The sequence below is a fragment of the Dama dama genome, chromosome 7 (assembly GCF_033118175.1).
Source record: "Dama dama isolate Ldn47 chromosome 7, ASM3311817v1, whole genome shotgun sequence".
Taxonomy (NCBI): domain Eukaryota; kingdom Metazoa; phylum Chordata; class Mammalia; order Artiodactyla; family Cervidae; genus Dama; species Dama dama.
In genome coordinates this window covers 37,087,433-37,111,109 of record NC_083687.1, presented here as the reverse complement: position 1 = coordinate 37,111,109, position 23,677 = coordinate 37,087,433, and the positions used below count along the sequence as shown (strand labels likewise).

The 23,677-nt window shown below is 44.7% G+C and overlaps 1 protein-coding gene and 1 non-coding gene across 2 annotated transcripts; one reads left to right on the top strand and one right to left on the bottom strand.

The window, feature by feature from the left end:
- The first annotated feature begins 5,687 nt into the window (after positions 1-5,687).
- On the top strand, positions 5,688-23,457 carry LOC133059179 (chorionic somatomammotropin hormone 2-like). Its single transcript, XM_061146205.1, has 5 exons — positions 5,688-5,862; positions 18,234-18,415; positions 20,591-20,698; positions 22,456-22,635; positions 23,266-23,457. The coding sequence occupies exons 1-5, from the start codon at positions 5,688-5,690 to the stop codon at positions 23,455-23,457; spliced, it is 837 nt and encodes a 278-aa protein (XP_061002188.1).
- On the bottom strand, positions 7,844-7,952 carry LOC133060030 (U6 spliceosomal RNA). The gene has a single exon (XR_009693699.1). It is a non-coding gene; the product is annotated as a U6 spliceosomal RNA (small nuclear RNA).
- Positions 23,458-23,677: the final 220 nt, after the last annotated feature.

The following is a 23,677-nucleotide window of genomic DNA, read 5'->3' as shown; positions in this document are numbered from 1 at the left end:
TTTAGAGAGGAGCTTCCAGGAACAAGGGCAAAGTCCAGACTTCCCTTTGGATGAGACTGAGCCCTTCACTACACAGCCCTGTGGATGGATGGTTTTGCTTGAGAAGGCTCCCTTGTTGTAGCTTCACAATAAGAAAATGTGGAGTTACAAACATCAGTCAAACATTTATCTTCTCCTGGTCTTTCTCTGAAATGTTTTTTTTTTTTTTTTTTGCACTATCTTCATTAATTCTTATGCAACTCCATGAGGTAGACACTTGTTTGAATGGCCTTATGGAGAGAAGTAAAATAAGGCTTGCCTAAAGGTTCAGGGCTCATGAGTGGTGGAGTGGGAGTATGTACAAGGTCTAGAGGACTCCAAGGTTCATACTTAAAGCCACTAAGTTGAAAGATAGCGACAATTCTTTTTTAGCCGTTTGTTTTTTGTTTGTTTGTTTGTTTGCTTGTGTTGCTTAGGGGCTATTTTTTTAGCAGTTTTATTTTTTTGGTTGTGAGGCTGAGGGGCTATTCGTCCACTGAATACTACTTAATTATTAATCCTTTTGCTTAAGTGATATTTAAGCATCAAAAAAAGTCTCCATTTTGCCTTTCTCTGTAGTACTGCAAAGTTTTTCTTTTTCCTATGTAGACAACAAGATATATAAATCAAATGTCATGAATAGTGACTAGCAAGCAGAGTATTGTTTGAAGCAGAATTGGCAAAGAAAACTGTAATATATTTAAAGTATATAAAATGAGAATTTGATAAAGATATATCTTATTTTCTTAATTTATTTTTTAATTGGAATATAATTTCTTTAAAATGCGTTGTGCAATGCTGTGAATCAGGCTGAAGTGTACATATACCCCCTCCCTCTTGAGTCCCCCACTCGCACCCCGTCCCGCTTCTCCAGGCGGTCACACAGACGGGGTGAGCTTCCTGTGTCATACAGCATCTTCCCACCAGCTATCTGTTAACATTTTACACATGGTAATGTACTGTGTTTCAATGCTATTCCCTCAGTTCAACTTGCCCTCTCCTCCCCTGTTATGTCCACAAACATGTTCTCCATCTGTGCCTCTCTTCCTTCCCTGAAAATAGGTTAACCAGTGCCATTTTTCTGGATTCCATATATACATTAACATACAATATTTCGTTTTCTCTTTGTGACTTACTTCATTCTACATAACAGGCTGTAGGTTCATCCACCTCAGCTTAAGTGACCCAAATTCGCTTCTTTTTAGGGTTAGTTAAAATTCCCTTGTATAGATTTACCACAACTTCTTTATCCATTCCTCTCTCAGTGCACATCTAGATTGCTTCCATGTCCTGGCTATTGTAAACACTGTTGCAATGAATTTTGGGGTACACTTGTGCCGGGCTCCAGCCCCGACAAGAACCAGGGGTTCCCTCAGGATGAACGGTGTCGGCGAGGGAGAGAGAGAAAGAAAGAGAGAGAGAGAAAGAAAGAGAGAAAGAGAGACAGACCAGACTGGGGTTGTGCAGCAGAGTCTGGCAGTGCTTTATTTTTTACCATAGCGTTCATACCCTAAGTTAGTACATTTCTAAGGGGAAGATAGTTTAACATTACATCAGCTTGTCCTTCACGAAACCAGGGTGTTTTCTGCATACTTCTTTGTCTGTAAGGGTCTTGTACATTACCTTCTGGCCTTCGGGCCTATTGACACATTATGCAAGTCAGGTGAATGTAAACCTATTTTTCCTTTCTGTGGTGATCTTAACAGAAAAGTTTCAGTCTCTTAGGGCAACAGTACAGCATGTCACAACATTGTAGAAGTATAACCTTGTTAACGCAAAGGTCAATTCTTCTGCAGAAGTTGTCAGTTGAATTTATCTAAGAGGATTACCCCATCCAGACTCTGTGGCTTCAGTGAGGTAGCCTCTGCCTAGCACTCCTGGCTGACAATTAACAACCATCTCATTGTTACCACACTAGGGCTAAGCTCTTATTTTTCTAGACCTTTAAGTATATTAACAATGGTTTCCATAACTTAACCTTAGCACATTAAGAGCAGAAACACAGCAAGCAAATGTTAACCCAATAGCCACTTTTAGAATAATTTTTCTTGTGTTTTCTAATAGGGCTTCCTCACTCCCCGAAGGGCTCTATGTCTATTAGGGCCTTTATATGATTAGGTTCTTTATGCTGTTTTATGATTAGGGTATTGTAAGCAGTCATGCTTATTAGTACCAAGGGCATAGAGGCATTTGCTAATCAAACTAGAATGCCAGCATAGGAGTTTAAATTGAAACACTCCTTTCATCCTGGATAATCTCATAAGATACCACCACCCAGGAAATTTATTGATTAAACTTCTAAATTGATTCTTATTTGGAAAGAGATCGGGAAAGGCCTTCTGCCTGTGTCACAGAAATTAAGGAGTAGTCTGTTGAAGCAAGCATCAGAAACACAGATATCATCTTTAAGGTGAGTGCCGGGGGCAGCTTTTTGGAATCCCTGAAAACCTGATCCGCCTTGCCTGTCAGTTTTCTCCTCATGACCTTGTCATGGGTGGGATCTCGTGAGTTGGCTCCTGGCACATGTGTGTGTTTGAATTATGGTTTTCTCAGGGTATATGCCCAATAGTAGAATTTCTAGGTCATACTGTAGAGTTGTTAGGACTACCCTGATGGCTCAGCAGCTAAAGAATCTGCCTGCAATGTAGGAGACACAGGATATGGTTCAAACCCTGGTTCAGGAAGCTTCTCTGGAGGAGGAAATGGCAAGCCACTCCAAATGCCATTTCCCCCTACCCCTCTGCCATAGTGCTGACCCTCATTTACATATGTATTAGAAAAGAGTTTCCCTTTCTACTAACTTAAGTAACATAGCTATCATCTGACATGTTTCCCTTTTATTTTTTGAAGAGAACACAGATAAGTTCCATTCTCTTAGACATCACCAATTATACAACACAATTTTATCAGTTATAGTCATCATGCTACACATTAGATCCTCAGACCTTATAATTTTCATATGTTAAGATGTATAACCTTTTACAAACCCGTTCCTATTTCCTTCACTCTCCAAGCCCTGGCACTTTCCTACACCGTTTCTGAGTTCCACTATTTTTTTTTTTTTTTTTTTTTTAGATTTCTTACAAATAGATCATACAGTATCTGTCTTTCTCTAACTTATTTCACTTAGCATAAGGCCCTCCAATTTCATCCATGCTGCCACATATCAAAGAATTTCTTTCTTTTTTAATGGCTAAATAAAATTCATATATATATATATAAATCACACTGCATTGTTTTAATCTCGTCACATGCTGACAGATATTTAGAATTTTTTTCCAATAGGTTGTTTCCAGGCTACTGTGATGGAGAAGGAAACGGCAACCACTCCAGTACACTTGCCTGGAAAATCCCATGGATGGAGGAGCCTGGTAGGCTGCAGTCCTTGAGGTCACTAAAAGTCAGTCATGACTTCACTTTCACTTTTCACTTTCATGCATCAGCAAAGGAAATGGCAACCTACTCTAGTGTTCTTGCCTGGACAATCCCAGGGATGGGGGAGCCTGGTGGGATGATGTCTATGGGGTCGCACAGAGTCGGACATGACTGAAGTGACTTAGCAGCAGCAGCCGCAGGCGATTGTCAATATTGATGCAGTGAATATGGGAGTAAAGATTTCTCTTTGAGGTAATTACTTCATTTCCTTTGAATATATATTCAGGAATGAATATATATCCAAAAGTGTGAAATTTCGTGAGAAACTTCCCAAAGGTATTCCATGGGAGTTGCACCAATATACATTCCTACCAAGAATCCATTAAGACCTCCATTTTCTACACATCCTCAGCCAAACTTGTTTCTTACTTTTTGATAGAAGCTATTTAAATAGGAGTGAGGTGGTTGGTGTTATACTTTTTTTTTTTTTTTTGGTGTTATACTTTTGATTTGCACTTCCCTGATATGATGTTGAGCATCTTGTCATATACTTCTTGGGATTCTGTATGTCTTATTTGGGGGGAAAATTGTCTATTCTGTAAAAAATAGCATATATTTTGTATATTGCATTTGAATATATAAAACTCAGGTACCTTTCCATACACCAAAAAAATTACAGAAATACAAATAATTCCATTTATAATTGCATTAAAAAATTAAAATAGTTAGAAATAAATTAAAACAAGGTGTTGAAAGATCTATGTAAGAAAATATTCAAGACACTCATGAAAGAAATGTTTAAAAGACACAAAAGGAAACATGTTTCATATTGATTGACTGGCATGGAAACAGACACATAGATCAACAGAGCAGAACAACAAAGCCAGAAAGAACTGCACACCCATATATTGTCTGTTAGCTTATGAAAAAGGACCCAAGAATATCCAGTGGGGAAAGGAGAAGCTTTTCAAATACGGCACTGGGAAAACTGGATAGTGCTATGAAAAAGTGAAACTGTGCCCCCATCTTTTAGCATACACAAAAGTCAACTAAAAAGGGATTAAAAAATTGAACATAAGACTTTAAGTGATTAAACAGCTAGAAGAAATCATTGAGGTAATCTTCTTGCCATCGGTCTTTGCAATGAATTTTTGGGTCTCACACTAAAAGCAAAGGCAACAACTGCAAAAACAAACAAGTGGGACCACATCAAACTCCAAAGAAAGGAACATCAACAAAATCAAATGGCTTTTTACAGATTGACAAAAGATATTTCCAAATCATATATTTCATAAGGGCTTAATATCCAAAAATACATGAGACATACAACTCGAGGGCAAAAAACCCCAAATAATTCAAATTTTTAATGGAGCATAAGAAAAGTAAGAGTTTCATTAAATCTGAAGATCAGACTATAGATGAGAGACACTGCAAGGTTTTCCTGCTAGAGCAACAAAAGCCTGTGCCTTCCTGACATTACTTTCTTCATCTCCATTCACATGTTTGACAATGACAGTTCACAGTGTACATTCTTCAGTCAATAGAAATCACCCCACAGTGAGCTATAATATTTACTAAGCACAGCCTCACAGGGGGAAAAAAAAAGCAAAACTAATATTTGCATACTAACTAATGAGACATACAAAAAGGAAGGTCAATTGTTTCCATATTTCCTTTTAAAATTGAGCCACCTAGTAAGGAAAATGACTTCAGAGACCTCACTAATATATTGATAGAAAATCAGTTTCAAATGGGATCACTAATGGATTATAATTTGGGGGTAATTTATTACTAGTGTTGAAACTGAAGTCCTTTTGATTCTCTACTGCATTGGGTTAATAATTTATTATAAATATTAATAGCAACATAGGGACAAATACTACTAAAGTTATAGTGAATAGAGAAAAACATAGAATATAGTAGGAAGAAGTGAAAGTATGGGAAGTCAGCAATGGTAGTAAAGTAAAGGGCAGTATTACCTTGAGAGGGAGGAAGGTTCTCAAAGTTTATTCAAACACCAAGAATGAGTCAGATGTGAGGAATTAGCTTAATTTGTAAACCAGAAACTCTACCAGAAGAAATTTAAGTTAATAAAAATTTTACAATGTTAATATACACAATTTAGACAGAGAACAGGGTAGGGTAGTGTATATAGACATTCAAAACTCTTCATTGCTTAGTGCATCAGGCACTCAAGGAACACCCTCACTGAAGTCTTCTCTATTGCTCAACCTACAGGTACCAGCATGGAGAAAGAGATAGCTCTACTCCACAGGCAACTGAGCCCTACTTTTATGGCCTCGTGGATTTCCTTAAGTAGCATTCGATGCAGCAGATTTCCTCCATCCCATCCCATCTGGCTGACTCCGCACGGTCAACAGGACTTCTCACCCTGGGGTCATTCTGCAGTCCCCATGGCTCCAGCTCTCAGCTTCCATGGACACCAGTGGACTTACAACCCTGTCCGAGGTATGAAAGGCAGCAGCATGGCTTGTCTATGTGGTTCTCACTCCATTCAGACGGTCGCTGATTAGTTAGTTCACTCCCCAACAGCTTCAAATGACTCCCCTATTCCAGAGGACGGTCATGGAGGCGGGGATCTCTCCCCTGCGCTTCAGCTCCCTCAGACCCAGGTGCAGGCAGGTCCCACCTGTTCACTCCTTCTTTCCCCTTCCTCCTTGTCCCTTCTTTCCTTTCTCCTACCAAGTTCTGTGTGGATCCAGACATTCCTTCTCTGTAGTCATGGAGTCATGCCAGTATTCACCTGGTCTTCTGTGAGAACTGCTGTGTCTTTAGATGTTCTTGATGCATTGGTGGAGAGAGGTGTACCCCACTTCCAACTACCCAATCATCATCTTGTCAACCCCCATTTGTGTATGTATTAGAAACGAGTTTCCCTCTCTATTAAGTAACATTGCCATCACCACACCTTTAAACTTTTGTGGTATGCATACACAATGGAATATTACTCAGCCATTAAAAAGAATAAATTTAAATCAGTTCTAAAGAGGTGGATGAGACTGGAGCTTATTATACAGAGTGAAGTAAGCCAGAAAGTAAAACACCAATACAGCACACTAACATAATATATGGACTTTAGAAATATGGTAACGATAACCTTGTATGCGAGACAGCAAAAGACACACAGTTGTATAGAAGTCTTCTGGACTCTGTGGGAGAGGGTGAGGGTGGGCTGACTTGGGAGAATGGCATTGAACCATGTATATTATCACATATGACATGAATTGCCAGTCCAGGTTCGCTGCATGATCCAGGGTGCTCGGGGCTGGTGCACTGGGATGACCCAGAAGGATGGGATGGGGAGAGAGGTGGGAAGAGGGTCAGGATGGGCATACTTTTACACCCATGGTGGATTCTTGTCAATGTATGGCAAAACCAATACAATATTATAAAGTAACTAGCCTCCAATTAAAATTAACAAAATAAAATAAAATAGTAATACCAACATAGAGACACATAGTGCTCAAGTTAGAGTAGACTGAGAAAGACAAAGCTTATGAGGCAGGAGGTGAAATCACAGAAAATTAGCAATGGTATTAAATGAAGGGGCAGTATTGCCTAGAAAGAAAGCAGAGTTCTCTAATTTTTTGGAGACAACACGAAAAAGCCAGATGGGAGCCCATCAGCTTAAACTGTATACCGGAAACTTCACCAGAAGGAAAATGAAGTTCATAAAAGTATGCTGATGCTGAACGCCAAAATCCAGACAGTAAGCAAATAGGGAAGGGTATTTGTAGAGACTGAAAACTACTCAGAGAGGTAGACATGGAAGCAAATACACTAATGAGCATCAGAAAAATCAAAGCACAAAAGGGTCTGAAAAGTAAATCGTAAAGAGACTTGGTAGTCTGATCAAAAGAATAAGAGAATCAAATTAGACAATCAAAATAGAAAGACTTGTGCACATGATAGAACCAGAGAATGCTCAGGAGAGAAAGTTTCAGACCTAGTGGACCAGCGAACAGAAGCCTCCAGCATCAGGAACAGAAACCCTGAACAGAACTTATGACTGTGTGCTTCTGGGAACGGTGTCAGTTTCAAAGTTTGGGCACAATGCCGCCTAAAAGCAAACGCAGACAAGGATTATAGCTTGCTATGACACTGAGTCACAGACAATAGTGTTTGTTAGCTTACTTTTCTCATTCAACTATAAAGTTAATGAATCACTGACCAAGGATAATTGACACCATCAGTTTGCAGTCAGATCCTCTTTAGTCATTCAATGGATATCTGAACCTGTTATATGATCCCCGGTAACAGTTTTAATCATTAAATTTATTGATGTTTAATTGAAGGCTAATTACTTTACAATACTGTACTGCTTTCTGCCAACCATCAACATGAGTCAGCCATAGGTTTACCTATGTCGCCTCAGTCTTGAATCTCCTTCCCACCTTGATTCCCATCGGACCCCTTGAAGCTGTTAGAGAAAAATATGGAAGGCTTCATAAATTTGTGTGTTATCCTTGGGCCAGGGCCATGCTAATCTTCTCAGTATTATTTAAATTTTCTAATATATATATGCTACCAAAGCAAACACACAAATAACAATTTAACAGAAAAAAAATCATATATCATATTGTTAGTCATCAACCAACAAATGATCAATTATATTAAGAATTAGGGTATTCTGTTACATTTACTGCCACTTATAAAATTGAATTTTATAAGGTCCAAAGTTCCATGTAGGAATTAAGCATATATTTATTCATAACACATGTATACATGCACAGAATATATACACAGAAACACATCTATGTTATACAAGCTATTATTCTCCTTGCCTGTCACAATAAGCTCTTTAGTTGATGACAGAGATTGTCCCAAATTTCTCCAACTTATATGTCTTCTTTTTGAGAACCAGTTCTTTGATTTTTATCACCTAATTTTAAATAACCATTTTATTCTTAGATACCATGCCACTTTAAGCTAACTAAGAGCAGAGAAAACCTAGTAAATGCTGATATCTTATCCTTCATTAAATTACCACTATTCTGGAAAATTGGAAAAAGAATCATGTTCAGATCTCATTCAGGAGGATAAAATTCCTGTTTAATCAGTTTCTTGTCCAAACTCTATTCTCCTCACTTCAGTCTTAAATTTTACTTACTTACAAAGGACGGACAGGAAAAGTAATATTAAAATCAAGCTTGCAAGAGTCTATGATTTTATGCTTCTGTTGGCCAAAAGTAGGGCCAGAAGTAATTTGTGAAATATTAAAATACATAATGGAAGCATGAAGGTCTAGTTCTCTTATCAAGCGGTGGTGTTTGGAGATGGTTCAAAAACTAAGTCCCATGGGTTGTCAGGATATACTCCCGACCAGACAGATGAATTTACTCCCTAAAACATCAAAGTCAGGCCTTTATTCACAGAGCCAATGACGCTGTCTTGGGTGCTGATTAGGTAATATTCTTGTATTACTATTTGGAGATTTACCTGCCATTTTCTCGAAGAAACAAATGTAATGAGAAGATTAAGGATGCTTAATAGTAGAAGAGTTGTCAAGTTGCCTAGAAGCAACGTTGGCCAGGAAAACCAGGCCCCTACACTGATAATTGTCAAAGACTTTAACGGTGAGTGTTTTAGAGACAGAGCAGAACGAGTGGATAAAACCAATGTTCTATGGTCACTGCTGTTTTGTGTAAGAACGCCCCGGCAAGACAAAGAGAGCGACGGAGTATCAGGAGGCTTTTATTGGGCAATCGCTCCCAGGCAGAGCTCCCAGGCATGAGCAGGGGGAAAGCGGGAGTCTGCAACCTGCGGGAAGGGGGGCGACACCTATATACCCTGGCGGCTGTGGACGTGGCGGGACCTTTCCATATACGGTTAGGGTCGGGCTCTAGGGTGCTGGTTGGACTTTCTGGTCTCGTGCCAGTTTTTGATTGGCCGGAGTCTTGGTGCCTTTGTGTCCATCAGTCTGCCTGGCAACAGGCCATTGATTGGTGGATGTCTGTCCCTGGGACTTATCCGGGACTTTCCGGCGGGGGCTTCTCTGTCAGCATTTTCTGGCTGCAGCTTTCCCGCCTGCGGTCAGCGTGACCTTTCATCCTGGCCTTTTGGTATAGGACAAGGGACTACGTTTGTCTTCTGGCTACTGCCTGCTGAATGGGGGCGACGTGGGGGTCAGGGCTGGTCGGGACGAAAGTTCAGCTTATGTAGGATTGTGAGGTGGGTCTATGTCTTCTTGATTGAGTTGAGTGTAAGCTGTTAGTATCATGGCCTGTCCGGTCGTGGCCTGCGCTATTTTTTGGACCCTGCAAAAAACAAGTTGGAGGAGGCAGGGGCCTATGGTGAGGCTCATAACCAGCAGGAGTATAGGGCCTAGAAGTAGCAAGAGGTATGGGAGTAAACCATAGAGTCCGGTCCAGAGGGGGCTCTCCTGGAGCTGTCTGCGCCTTTGTTCCAGGTAGTCCTGTAGCTCCTTAATCTTAGTCTGGACTATTCTGGAGCGGTTGGCATAGAAACAGCATCTTTCCTGTAAGAAAAGGCATGTGCCGCCCTCTTGGGCAGTGAGGAGGTCTAGCCCACGTCTATTTTGGAGGACAACTTCTGCTAGAGAATCTATTTGCCCCTGAAGTTCTAACATGGTGTCAGCCACATGTTGGACATCTGATATGATCTGTTGGGAGAGCTTGGCATATCTGTGCTGTGAGAGGCCGATCCCTGCTGCCCCTGCCGCTAAGCTGGTGGATAAGCCCAGTCCCATCAGCAGGGGTACCATTTGGATAGCTCGCTTTTTTTTCCCGGCCACATGGTCTAGAGTGGGTATGGGGACTGGTTCTTTTCCTGATATCAGGTCAATGTCTGGGAGCAGGACTGCGAGTACGCAGGTTCCAGTCCAGTTTGTAGGGAGGAAAGTATAGTCCAGGTTTCCTCCACAGACAAAGACCAGGGGATGAGGGGCGCATATTGAGGTGGTGATGTTCTGTATTGTGGTGCAGCTGGCAAAGTCTCCCACCCCCTCGTCTAGAGCTGTCTCATTGTCTGTTATTTGGCCTCTTAGGCAGTATCCTATTGAGGCTTCTATCGGTTGTGCCTGCAAGGGTGGTGTCACTTTACACGCTGCTGGGTATACAGAGGTGTTGACAGGTTGGGAGAGGTTGGCCGGCACGGCTAGCAGGCGAGGGGTTCCTACGGCTAGGCATATCCAGCAATCTTGGGCCCACTCGGGGCTGGACTGATTTAGGGTGTTCCATATTAGCTGTATTAAGTTTGTAGTTGCTGGGTCTAGTTGTAGAGGGCCCCGCTGATCAGGCAGGGCCAGGGGATGGTAATGGACTTTTGGAAAGTAATGGTCCATTACTTCTTGGAGTCTTTGTTGGGCTTGTTCTCTTCGTGCCATATCCTGGACCCCTCCTCCATCTGAGACGTGTATGGGTGCCTTTAGGTTCCAGCAGACCTCTTTACCTGCCTTATTTGGGCACACAGGTGAGGAAGGGCCTGGGCCCGATGTACCCGGGAAGTGTCCTGTTTGTGTTGCAGTCCAATAATTCTTATTTTTGGGCCCCTGCATTGGCTTGCCTGTTCCTTAAGGTAGCATAGAGAGTGGAGAGTTTCCTGGTATTCTCAGCAAGAGCAATTCTTGAGCTGACCTGGGGGTAGGGGTTCTGGGGTCTGGATGGCGTTAACGCATTGCCATGAATTGGCTTTTCCAATGTGTGAGTATCCATTTGAGGAAGACTCGTATCCCGACCCTATAAAGCTGTAAGCCATTTTGTCCCTGCAGTTGACTGATTGGACGTGTCTGACCCTTCCCTCAGGATATTGGGAGAGAGTACCCCCGGTGCAGTCACAAGGTTTTCCCATTTGCCTGGCCAGGATTTGCCTCGCCTTAGCTGGGTCATCAAATCCCCCGTAGGTCTGACCAAGGAGAACAAGCAATAGGAGGGTACCTGTCATTCTTTGGCCACTGGTGGGAAGGGGGTCCGGGAGATTTTTAGTTTTGTGGGCCCCGTTAGAGAGGACTGGTATGTGTCTCCTGGCGAAGCCTTTGGACCCGAGCCTAAGCCTGGATCTCTTTCTGGAAGGCCTGGGGGGGCTCGTTTGAGCCTGGTCACGTGGTACCAGGGTTCGAGGCCTGAGAGGTTGGCTGCAGTGGGGGTGGTCAGGACTACTGTGTAAGGATCCGTCCAACGAGGTTGGAGGGGCCTGGGAGACAGGGTCCTGAGTAGCACCTGGTCCCTGGGCAACAGCGGTCTGATGGAACCATCACCTTCTCCAGGTTGTGGCAGGAACCGATCTGCATGTTCCCTGAGTAAGGCGCGCAGGCGGGTGAAGAGGGGCAGATAATTGGCCAGGGGAGGTGGTTTTTCTGGGGGCAGAAGGGTCAGCAGGTAGGGCCTGCCGTACAGCAGTTTGAAGGGGGTCAAACCTGTCTTTGAGTATGGTGTTGTGCGGATGCGGGTGAGAGCCAAGGGGAGGAGGTCGACCCAGGAGAGCCACACTTCTGAGGCGAGCTTGGCGAGGTGGGCTGTGAGGACCCAGTTGGCCCATTCTACCTTACCCGATGACTGGGGTCAGTACGGGATGTGACGATGCCAGGTGATGTTGAGGGCTGCAGCTACCTGCTGGGTTATCTGCGAAACAAAAGCAGGTCCGTTATCGGACTGGAGGGAGCTAGGGAGTCCGAACCGGGGGATGATGTGTTTGACCAGCGTTTCGGATACTATTGCGGCTGTTTCGCAGGAGGTGGGGAAGGCCTCGACCCATCCTGAGAATGTGTCCACGAGTACCAGCAGATAACGATAAGCCCAGTGTTTGGGCATGTGAGTGAAGTCCACCTGCCAATCTTGACTGGGCAGATGTCCTCTCAGCTGGTGGGTTTCCTGGGGGGGCCGGAGCCCTCCTTGAGGAGAGATCATTGCGCAGGTCAAACAGGAGCGATGTACGGTCTGGATGGCCTGTCTAAGGTGAAGAGGGGAGAAGAGCAGGCTAAGGAAAGTTAAGAGAGCTCGCGGTCCGATATGGAGGATGTCATGGATCTGCTTTATGATGGTGATGGCTTGTTGTTCAGGGAGGACCAGTTTTTCGTGGAGGGTGATCCATCTGGAAGGATGTGTTTGTGTCCCCTCCTGGGCGAGTAGAGCTCTGGTTTCTGCCTTGGTGTATTTAGGGGTAAAGGATGTTTCCAGGACCAGTAGAGGGACCGCCTCTTGCTGCAGGGCGGTTTGCCGGGCCACTTGGTCAGCCAAATTATTACCCTGGGCTATTTTATCACGAGCTGCCTGGTGTCCCCGGCGATGTAAGCTGGCTACTTCTTTTGGCAGGGGGATGGCCTCCAGTAGTCTGGTAATATGGGAGGCATTACATATGGGGGAGCCCTTAGTTGTGAGAAAGCCTCTCTCTTTCCAGATTGCTGCGTGTGAGTGGGCGATTAGGAAAGCGTACTTAGAGTCTATGTAGATATTGGCCCTTTTGTTTCTTGCTAGGTGTGGGGCTCGGGTCATTGCAGTTAGTTCTGCCTTTTGGGAAGTTGTTCCTAGTGGGAGGGGTTGGGCCTCAAGGACTTTCTGTAGGGTGACTACAGCGTAGGCCGCTGCCCGGCGCCCATCTGGGTCCTTTTTCGAACTCCCATCGACAAACACGGTTATATCGGGATCCGGCAGTGGCTCTGCAAAGAGGTTTGGAGGTGGCTGTGTCAGAGAGTCCAAGATCTCGGTACACTGGTGAGCAGGGACTCTTGAGGAAATCGGGAGAGACGGAAGCGCAGATAGCGGGTTCAGCTGGGAACTACGTCCCACGGTGACCTGCGGGCTGTCTAGGAATATTAAGTGGAACTGCTGTAGTCTGGAGTCACTGAGGTCAAAGAGGAACCTGGAAGCCAAGAGGTCACTGAGGTGGTGAGGGGAGAAAATGGTTAGAGGTTGATTTTGAAGTAATTTTTTGCGTCCATGTAAACCGCTGCTGCCGCTGCCAGTGCTCATAGGCAGGGGAACCATCACCTGGCAGTGGGGTCTAGTTGTTTGGAGATGAAGGCGACAGGCAGCAACTCAGAGCCCACCGGCTGTACCAGGGCCCCAAAGGCTATTCCCCCCTTTTCATCAGTATAGAGATGATATGGGTAGTTTGGATTAGGCAGGGAGAGGGGAGCGGCAGATGTCAGGGCGGCCTGTAACGTGAGGAAGGCTCGGGTGACCTCGTCTTGTGAGGAGAGTGGCCCCTGTGGGGTTTCCTGTGCCGCTGTGTAGAGGGGTCTCGCCAGGGAGGCATAGTTGGGAACCCAATGGCGGAAGAACCCCGCCAGGCCCAGGAAAGACAGGATTTGGTCTCCGTTAGTTGGAGGCTGGATAGACCGGAGGAGTTGGCAACGGTCGGTTGTGAGGGCCTTGGTGGTGGGGGTAATTTGTAACCCCAGGTAAGTAACTGAGGACTGGGTGAGTTGGGCCTTTGACTGTGAGGCCCGGTATCCTCTGGAGGCCAGGAAGTTAAGGAGAGCTGTGGTGTGTTGTTTTGAGAGATCTTCGGAAGGGCTACATAGTAAGAGGTCATCTACATATTGGAGCAGGGTACTAGGGCTAAGAGGGCAGAGGGCCAGGTCCCGGGCCAGGGCCTGGCCGAAGTAATGAGGGCTATCTCGAAACCCCTGAGGCAGGACCATCCACGTGAGTTGAGTGGCCTGTCTGGTGTCAGGATCAGTCCAGGTGAAGGCAAACAGAAATTGACAGGCGGGGTGGATTGGTATGGAAAAGAATGCATCTTTGAGATCGATTACCGTGAAGTGGGTGGTGCCCGTGGGTATTTGGGACAATAAAGTATAGAGGTTGGGGACCAGCGGGTGTGTAGGGACAACGGCCTCGTTGATAAGCCGGAGGTCTTGGACTAGTCGGTAGGCTCCTGAGGCCTTACGGACCAAAAGGATGGGGGTATTACATGGGGACGAGGTGGGGACCAGTAGGCCCTGTCCCAGGAGGCAGAAATGATTGGCTTAAGCCCTCGAAGGTTGGGCTGGGACAGGGGGAACTGGGCCTGAGCCGGAAAACAGGTGGGGTCTTTTAGGTGGATGAGGACTGGGGGTTGGTGTTGGGCAATTGTTGGGATCTTGGTGTCCCAAACCTGGGGATCTATTTGGGAGCTAGAGGACCCAGTGAGTAGCAGTAGGAATCTGCCTGTGGAAGGGAAAGTCCCTGGGGCTAGGTGAAGTGTGGCCTTATCTCTCCCTAGCAGAGGGGTCAGGCAGGAGGGAATAACTAGAAAGGAGTGGGTGAATAGGCAATTGTCTAATTGGCAGTTTAAGGGCTTGGTCTCTAAAGGCTGTGACAGCTGGCCGTCAAATCCCATTACCGAGACCCGGGAAGGACGCAAGGTGCCTCCAAAAGAGGGAAGGACCGAATAGGTAGCCCCCGTGTCAACCAAGAAGTCAATGGACTTACCTGCTACCTGGAGCATTACCCTGGGCTCGGCTTGGGTTATCGGGGTTCCTGAGTCTGGGCGGCTTCAGTCTTCACCGAAGGTCAGCAGTTGTAGGGCGGGGTCTGGGTTCGGAGTCATCCTGGGTCACTCTGGTCCCTTACCCCCTGGGGTCAGGGGCGAGAGGCCGAGGGACAGTCACTTGCCCAGTGCCCGCGTTGCCTGCACTTTGGGCAGGGCCTTGTGGGCGGTCTTGGGTTAGGACACATTTTGGCCCAGTGTCCCTCTTTGCCGCATTTGAAGCAGGCCCCCGGTGGGGGTTTTTGTGGGCCCGAGCCCGTTGCCGGCCGCAGGGTTGCTATCGGAGCCTGGGTTTGTTGGTTGGGGAGGCTGGCCTGGAGTTCGCCCTTTTGTCTCAGTCTGGCTTTATGACTAGCCTCTGCAGTCTCTTCCCGGGCATTGTAAACTTTAAAGGCCATTTTTACCAGGTCTCGTATGGGAGTCTGAGGGCCGCCCTCAGCCTTGGCCAGTTTTTTTTGGATGTCGGGGGCAGATTGAGAGATAAAACAGTTGGCCAGAGTGACTGCTCCGGCTGGGGAGTCTGGAGCCAGTCGGGTATATTGGATAAGGGCCTCTGTCAGCCTATTTAAGAACATAGCGGGGTTTTCGTCAGGGCCCTGGGTGATCTTATCCAGCTTGAGGAAGTTGACCACTTTATTAGAAGTGGCTTCCATGCCACCCAGGAGGCACTCTACCATATATCTGACCCTGAGTTCGCCTCCCCCGGTCTCCTGATAGTCCCAGTTAGGGTCTGTGTTGGGGACTGCCTGGGCCCCTGGGGGGCGCTCAGGAGAGGGGTTAGCGAAGTGTCTCTGGTTGGCCTGGGTCTTAGAGGCCATCCAGATGGCTTGTCGCTCTTCTGGGGTGGTGGTGGAACCTAAGACCACATAGATATCTTTCCAGGTTAAGGCGTATGAGCGGGTCAGTTGGGTGAACTGCTTGATGTAATGGGTAGGGTTGGATGAGAATGACCCAAGCTTGGCCTCGATTTGAGACAGGTCTTGGAGGGAGAAGGGGATGTGGACCTGTGCCAAGCCCTCGGCTCCAGTTACTTGTCTCAGAGGGAGTGGGGGGGCCGGGGCACCGGGAAAAGAATCTCGGGACGGCTGTCCATGGGACCATGTGTGTGAGCTGACCGGTGATGGGGAGGGTATTAGGGGAGGTAATGGAGGATAGAGAACGGGAGTAGGAGGGAGGTATATAGTTTCAGTCAGTTGTGTATCGATTGAGGAAGTGTGGGGAGGTGTTGTTGGGGCAGTTAGGGAAGTGGGAGTGGGGGAGGGAGCTGCTGGAGTCAGAGGAGCATAGGGCAGGGGGGCGACCAGGTCGTCTGGGGGAATAGAGAAGGCAGAGGACTCAGGGCCTGGCGATTCTTTGGGAGAGGGGTCTGGATTTGGGCAGGCGGGCCGTTTAGGAGCCATGGTGAGCATAATTTGGGTCGGGGAGCAGGTTGTGCAAAGGGTAGGGCGGGAGCGCAGTGTCCAGAAAGCCTGTACGTAGGGGACCTCGGACCATTTTCCCATTCTCCGACAGTAATTATCTAGATCACGGAGGACATCAAAGTCTAGCGTCCCTGTGGGGGGCCAATGGGAATCATTGTCTAGGGGGTATTGAGGCCAAGCCTCTTAGCACAAAAAAGTGAGCCATTTTGGCCGGACGTAGCCTGTTAACCTCAGATTTTTTAGGTTGGCCAGCAGGCATTCTAGTGGAGTAGACCAATTGGACTCGTGTTTGGAGGCCGCTGACCCCATGGCGACCACGTGGGGCTAGCCTCTATTGTCCGGGCGTCCCCAGGCAAACAGAGGCAGCCAGATCGGAGGTCTCGAGAGAGACCGGGGGTTACTCAGCTGATTAGGACATCTCCAGCATGAGCTGAGAACCGGGAGGAGGCACTCCTGCTGGATGAGGGCCTGATAAGTGCGCACCGGTTATCTGGCCCTAGGAAGTGGTAGCCCAGGGTGGCGGGACCCAAAGCCAGAGGGACTTACCCCATCGTCTGCCGTCTGGGAGGTTGGTCCATGGCTGGGGCACATATGGCCGCGGTGGTGGAGCTTGAGGGGCCCCGCACTGCATGAGCTGGGGCACTCACCTCGAGCCCCACGTTGTGCGCCAAATGTAAGAATGCCTCGGCAAGACAAAGAGAGTGCTGGAGTATCAGGAGGCTTTTATTGGGCAATCGCTCCCGGGCAGAGCTCCCAGGCACGAGCAGGGGGAAAGCGGGAGTCTGCAACCTGCGGGAAGGGGGGCGACACCTATATACCCTGGCGGCTGTGGACGTGGCGGGACCTTTCCATATACGGTTAGGGTCGGGCTCTAGGGTGCTGGTTGGACTTTCTGGTCTCGTGCCAGTTTTTGATTGGCCGGAGTCTCGGTGCCTTTGTGTCCATCAGTCTGCCTGGCAACAGGCCATTGATTGGTGGATGTCTGTCCCTGGGACTTATCCGGGACTTTCCGGCGGGGGCTTCTCTGTCAGCATTTTCCGGCTGGTGCTTTCCTGCCTGCGGTCAGCATGACCTTTCATTTGCAGTCAAAGACAAAATATCTTTTGCGTTAAGCAGAGTCATCACAGCTCCTGATATGGTCCTGGTTACACACATGCAGACTGAGAGCCCACAGACATGTGTGATGTGACATCAGGAAGTGAACAGATGACTGCATTGGTGCCCAGTCACCTCCATCTGCTAATAATGGGACCAGGGAAAATTATTTGCCCTCCACAAGTCATTGCATCTTCATTAACATAACTTGATGATCATAGTGAAGATGAAGGCTACCTCACAGGGTTACTGTGAAACACAAATTTTAAGATGTTTTAGAGCTTTTGGGAAAGTATCAAAGACATGCATGGGGTTATGAAGGTGAGTTAGCAGATCCAAGGTACAGTACCTTTTTCTCTTAGTATTCTCTCTGTACTCAATAGTAGCGATCAGTCAGTCATGTGTTTACTGTTACCCCAGCATGATGGTAAACCACACAGGTCAACTGTACACTTCTTGTCATTTCTGTGTCTAGAATTCAAGCACTGGTCAATGTAGAGTGAAAAAATAACACACTCCTATAGGGCCTCACTGCTCAGAGTCTGCAGAGTCCCAACATTAAACTGTCTTAAAAGAAGGGCCTAAATACTCTGGCTCAGAATTAAGTCCCAAATGTTTGCAGAGCACAGAAGTACCTCTGGGAGCAATACAAAAATGCAGGGAGTATCCTACTTCTCCAAATATCCATCTGTCCAAATATCATCATCCATCTAAATTCACACAGAAGGCACTCCTACTTCCCCACCCCAGCTACTACAGCTCCAATTCCTGCTCAGAGCAACAGGGAAAGAAAAGGCTTCCCTCCACAGGATGGATTTGATAACCTCAGGTGACTAGATCATCTCAGAATGGCTCATGTTTTTATTTTAGCAGGGTCCTGCCTGCTCCTGCTGCTGGTCCTGTCAAATCTGCTCCTGTGCCAAGGCAACTTATGCCCGTCCTGCGGTCCTGATGTGTTTGGCGTCCCTCTGAAGTTCCTTAGAACAACGTTTAGCCGTGTCTCCAGGCTGTCCCATGACATGCATAAACTTTCCACAAGAATGTACAATGAGTTTGTAAGTACTTTGGTGGTGGTAGTTTAGTTACTAAGTCAGTTCCGTCTCCTGGGACCCCATGGACTGTAGCCCGCCAGGCTCCCAGAAGGTACCTTTGTGTAAGTGACTGGGCCATACTGTCCTTTCAACAAGAGGGCTGCATCAGCCAAACTTCAACTAACACACTCTCAAGGTTAAAGATGCTGTCAGCTCATAAGACGTGGAAATCAAAGAAAGGACCAGTTTTGTGAAATCTGAAAGTTTCCTAGGAAGTGCAATAACTTTTTCAATTTCCTTACATTCATTTTCTTTTTTAAATTTCCAAAATAAATGATTTTGTACTTGTCAGCTAGGAATGCCATAAAAGAATACAATAGACTCAGGGCAAAAACACCAGAAATTTATTTCCTCACAGCTCTGGGTGCTAGAAGTCCCAGATCAGAGCACCGGCAAGGTGAGGCTCTGCTGAGAACTCTTTCTTCCCAGGATGGCTTCTCCTTGCGTCCTCACACAGGGTGTGGGGTGGGGAAGAGAGACAGAGGAAAGGACACACAGACACAGACACAGAAGGGAAAATTCTCTGGTGTTTCGCTTCCTGGAGACACTAAACCTATTGGATGAGTGTTGCACCCTAAGAGCTCATTTAACCTTAATGGGCTTTGCTGGTGGCTCAGATGGTAAAGAATCTGCCCACAATGGGAGAGTCCTAGGTTCTATCCCTGTGTCTGGAAGACTCCCTGGAGAATGGAATGGCAAGCCACTCCAGTATTCTTGCCTGAGAAATCCCATGGACAGAGGAGTCTGGTGGGCTATAGACCATGGCGTGCCAAAAAGTCAGAACCCTTTTCAAAACACAGTACTTTGGCAATTCTGGCTCTAACACATGAATTTGAAGAACACACATTCAGTCCATAATACTATCTGACAGAAAGCACTTTTAGGTGGGACTGGGGAAAATGAAGCATGGTGATTTTCTGGTCCTTCAGTGTCTCTGTGGGCTTTCTTCTCCAGGCTCAGTGTAAATAGCCAATAAATGAGAACTGCTCTGCAGTGAACTGGGTGGATGGAACATGTTAAACAAAGCTGAATCCCGGTCACAAAAAAGAATACTGGTAGTTTTTTTAATGTTACAAATTATTGTTTTAAGATTTGCAGTGAATAGGTGTGGAGCTACAATAGAAGGGGAGTTTACAATTGGAAACAATTATTCTCTTTCTGATGAAGGTATTTGAAAGTTGTATGTTAATTTTTTTCGGTCATTCAAGGAGCACACAATAGAGCAGACAGCTAATAAAAGGCGGTGCTAAAGGTTTCTATTAAATTCATGTAGTTCTGTGTACTCACTAGTATTTGTTTCATCCTCTATTTTAGACTGTCCATTTTTTTCCAACCTTTCCAAGTAATCTCATCAAATGTTCATAACTTCCGTTAAAGATTAATTTTTCTCTATTAAAGTGTTAGTTAGATTTTTCTACTCTTATTTTTCTCAGTCCATTCGTTAGTATTTCCTATAACTTTATGCCATGTTTTTCTGCTGTACCATTTTGTCACTATAAACAATATTGTATTCTGCCCCTGGGATGAACAGTAATCTTTTTGGTGAGCTGGTTCAGAGAGATCAGTCATTACTGTATTACTCCTAATAAGGGAATATATTGGCTCTAACCCACAGTAAACTTGAGATTAAATGGTTAAATATAGGCGCATGCATGCATTCTAAGTCATATCAGTTGTGTCCAACTCTTTGCAACCCTACTGACTGTAGCCCATTAGGCTCCTCTATCTATAGATTTGCCAGGCAAGAGTATAGGAGTGTGCTGCTGTACCCTCGTGCAAGGGATGCTCCTCACCAAGGGATCCAACCTGAGTCTTCTTATATCTCCTGCATTGGCAGGAATGTTCTTTACTACTACTGTAACCTGGAAGGCACCAAGTATTGGTACAAAAGTACTATATTTGGTTCAAATACTAAGATAATGATAAAATAGAGAAGGGAAAAGTTTGAACTTAGGAAAGTTAGATGTAAAATCATTTTTATAGAGACAATATATAGAAAAAGTAAGAAAAGAATGACTTTCAAATTTTGTGATGCCTCCCGATTAAAAAATTACACGTCTTTCAGACATGTTAATGTTCTGGTAATGGGCTCATCTACTGAATACCCAACAACCCTAACTAATTGCCTGATCCCTTTAGGAAGAAAAGTATCCCCAGATTAAATTAGAGTATATCAATGCCACCAATGACTGCCACACCAATTTCCTCCATGCTCCTGGAAAAAGAGCAAAAGCCCAACAGATGAACGTGAGTATTTAACCCTTGTTTTTCACCAGATCTAATGTGAAAGTATGTAGCTTACCATGCTTCAGATTATGAGATGTAATGGAAACTGTACATGAAGAATAGGGTGGAGGAATTGTAAGCAGTTGAAGAGAAATCATATTATGCAGTTGATGAAGCATAAGGGAAATCAAGGGATAACTAAAGATCTGTAGTAGCAAAATAAACAACAGATCTATAAATTGTCCATGCAGACAAGTTTAGCTCAGGTAATGCATTAGACACAGGATTGCAGCTATTATTCTGCACAAAAACAGGAAATGAATGGGAACTTCCATGTGTAAAAAGAAGTTTGCAAAGTTTATGAATATGTAAGAAACACACCCCAATTTTGAGTACTCCCTGTTAGTAGTGACTTGTACATGGGAGTCCTACACCGCACCATTCGAGCCAGCGCGTCTGACTTTCAAGGTTCTTCTGATTCTGCTTCTACTTCTCTGACACCTCCTTCATTCGTCACTCTCAATGACTCCTCCGTCACCTTTTATTTTTAATTTGTAAGTTTCTCCCACAAAGGCTTATATAACATTGCTTTGCTTCTCATGGCTGCAACAATTGCCTTGTTTTGAGAACAACACAGTTTACATATCAAGCCTCAATGATTAATGACAACTCCATATTTTCACCATTATCATCACTCCTTTCTGATTTCCTGCATTATCCTTAAACCTAACATTATTTAAAATATTTTCACATGCATTCCCCCTTAAAATTCTATCTTTTCTCTACAACTTTCTCAATGATACCAGCATTCTTTTCCTCTGTTAAGCTCATTAATAATGAGGATGATCAAGTAAAGGAAAAGTTCAAAAACAAGGAGGATGAGGGATTTTTCAATAAGCTTGAATTTAAAGTTTATTGAGAGTTACTACATGGCCATACATGTTACTAAGCACTTTATGTGCATTACTATATTTCATCCTACTCAGTTCTCAGTTCTTTACCATTAAAACAGTTCATGGCTGTAAAGAAATCAAGTATATTAACTAGAGATCTTCAGAACCCAGGATTTTCATGCTCAATTCTGTTAGTAGTAGTGAACCTGGGGGGAAAACCCTCCATTGTGAATCCCACCGATGCTGTTACTAAAGACAACGCTGTGCCGTTTTCTGCCTGGACACGTGTCAACAAGACAGACTCTTCTGATACCAGCATGGGGGCAGGTGTTGGGATCAACAGAGGAAAGAAAGCCTGTTTAGGAATGGCATGTCTTCTTGATTGTCTCTTTGTTGTAAGATCACAAAACAAATTACCAATCGAAAATCAATACGAATGACTCATCTGATTCATTAATATGAAAGAATCACTGTGTGACAATGATGTGGACACAGGTAGAATGCCTCTTTCCTGGGTCAGGTACTGCAGGCACATACTGACTTGTCATAAAATACTTAGATTTCTATAATGCAAATAGACAAACATCAAAGAACTCACTGAGTGGGTGGTAGAATTTCAGAGGAAAAAGAAAATTCATGCTATAAATTAGAACTCATCAGAAGTATTAATTCCCAAAATAACCCTGTTTATTAATAATTCAGTGACGTGTGAACTAATAGTTTACAGATTACAATTTTGCAACTTTTACTACCTTCAAAAATCTCTGCATACACATAGGAATAAGCAAAAGTCTTTTAGGTCAGCTGCTCTGAGCAAACATCACATGTAACCAAAACCACTGAATTATGATTATTTCAATGAGACTGTTTCTTATATTTGCTTAGAATGAAGACCTTACTAAGTGGATACTCATGTTACAGTACCTCTGGACTACTCCTCTGGTTGATCCAGGCAATGAGAAGCAGATTGAGAAAGACCTCACAGATGCTATCAATACAAATGCTTTAGAGAATGCTAAAAAATCATTAAAACTTCAAAAAATCTTAGAGAGGCGATTCACCCAGGTGAGCATCCTGCAGAGGGCTTTCTTGCTTTGTTCATGAATGAAAGTGTTGACCTCTGTAATGCATAAGGAGTTTTGAAATATTTCATTTTGTAAGAAAAAGATTCATGAATTCTATATGCTAGACTGCTACTACATAAAGCAGGAGCCTAGTCATTTAAAGTGATAGATTCCACTGTAAGCAAATCAGAATTTCACTGCAATTTTTGACATGTGCAGCCTTTCCTCTATTGCACACGATTCCACCAAAAGCTTGCGTCTTCCTGGGCACAGGTGGTTGAAATATTTTCAAGAGTAAGAGAACTAGAGAACAGAATTTCCAAGCTCAGCATTTTCCTCAAAGTATCCCAGGACATCTGCTATTGAAGTTCCACTTGTTTTCTTTCTCTGTCCTCCTCAAATCAAAGGATGAGATTGGGAAGGAAGAAAAGAGAAAGTTAAAACTAAACTTGAGTTATGTTTCTACTTTTTAGATTCCTAATTGTTTTCTCATAGGCTGGCTCCAAAATCCATATGTAGAGAGTTTTACTTTTGCATGTGTTCCCCAAATCATAATTTGAGAATTACAAGGGACAAAGATAAGGAAATACTAATAAAAAGCATAAGAAATCATTGTCTTTTGGGTATTCAGATTATTCGTCCAGTCAGGGAGAAGGTGTCCGAGTTTCGCATGTACTGGTCAGGATACCGAGACCTTGTGTCCAGCGATGAAGATGTACGTCATTCTGCACTTTATAACCTGTTCAAGTGCCTGCGCAGTGATTCACGTAAAGTTGACATGTACAGCAAGATCCTGGCGTGCCGAATCAGCGATGAGTGCTAAATATACATCTATGGCATCCAGCTCGGAGATGGTCCTAATGATCTATCCCATAAAAAGCTTCTTTGAAATTTACAGCTTTTTAATACATGCTCTGTGAAATGGGTCTTCTCTTAAAAAAATAAACACAGACTCTGTAGAGATTTGGAATCTAAGAGGACAATTTGTTAACATTTCTTATTTTCATTGAATTGAAAATCAAAAGAAAAGCCACCCCTACAAT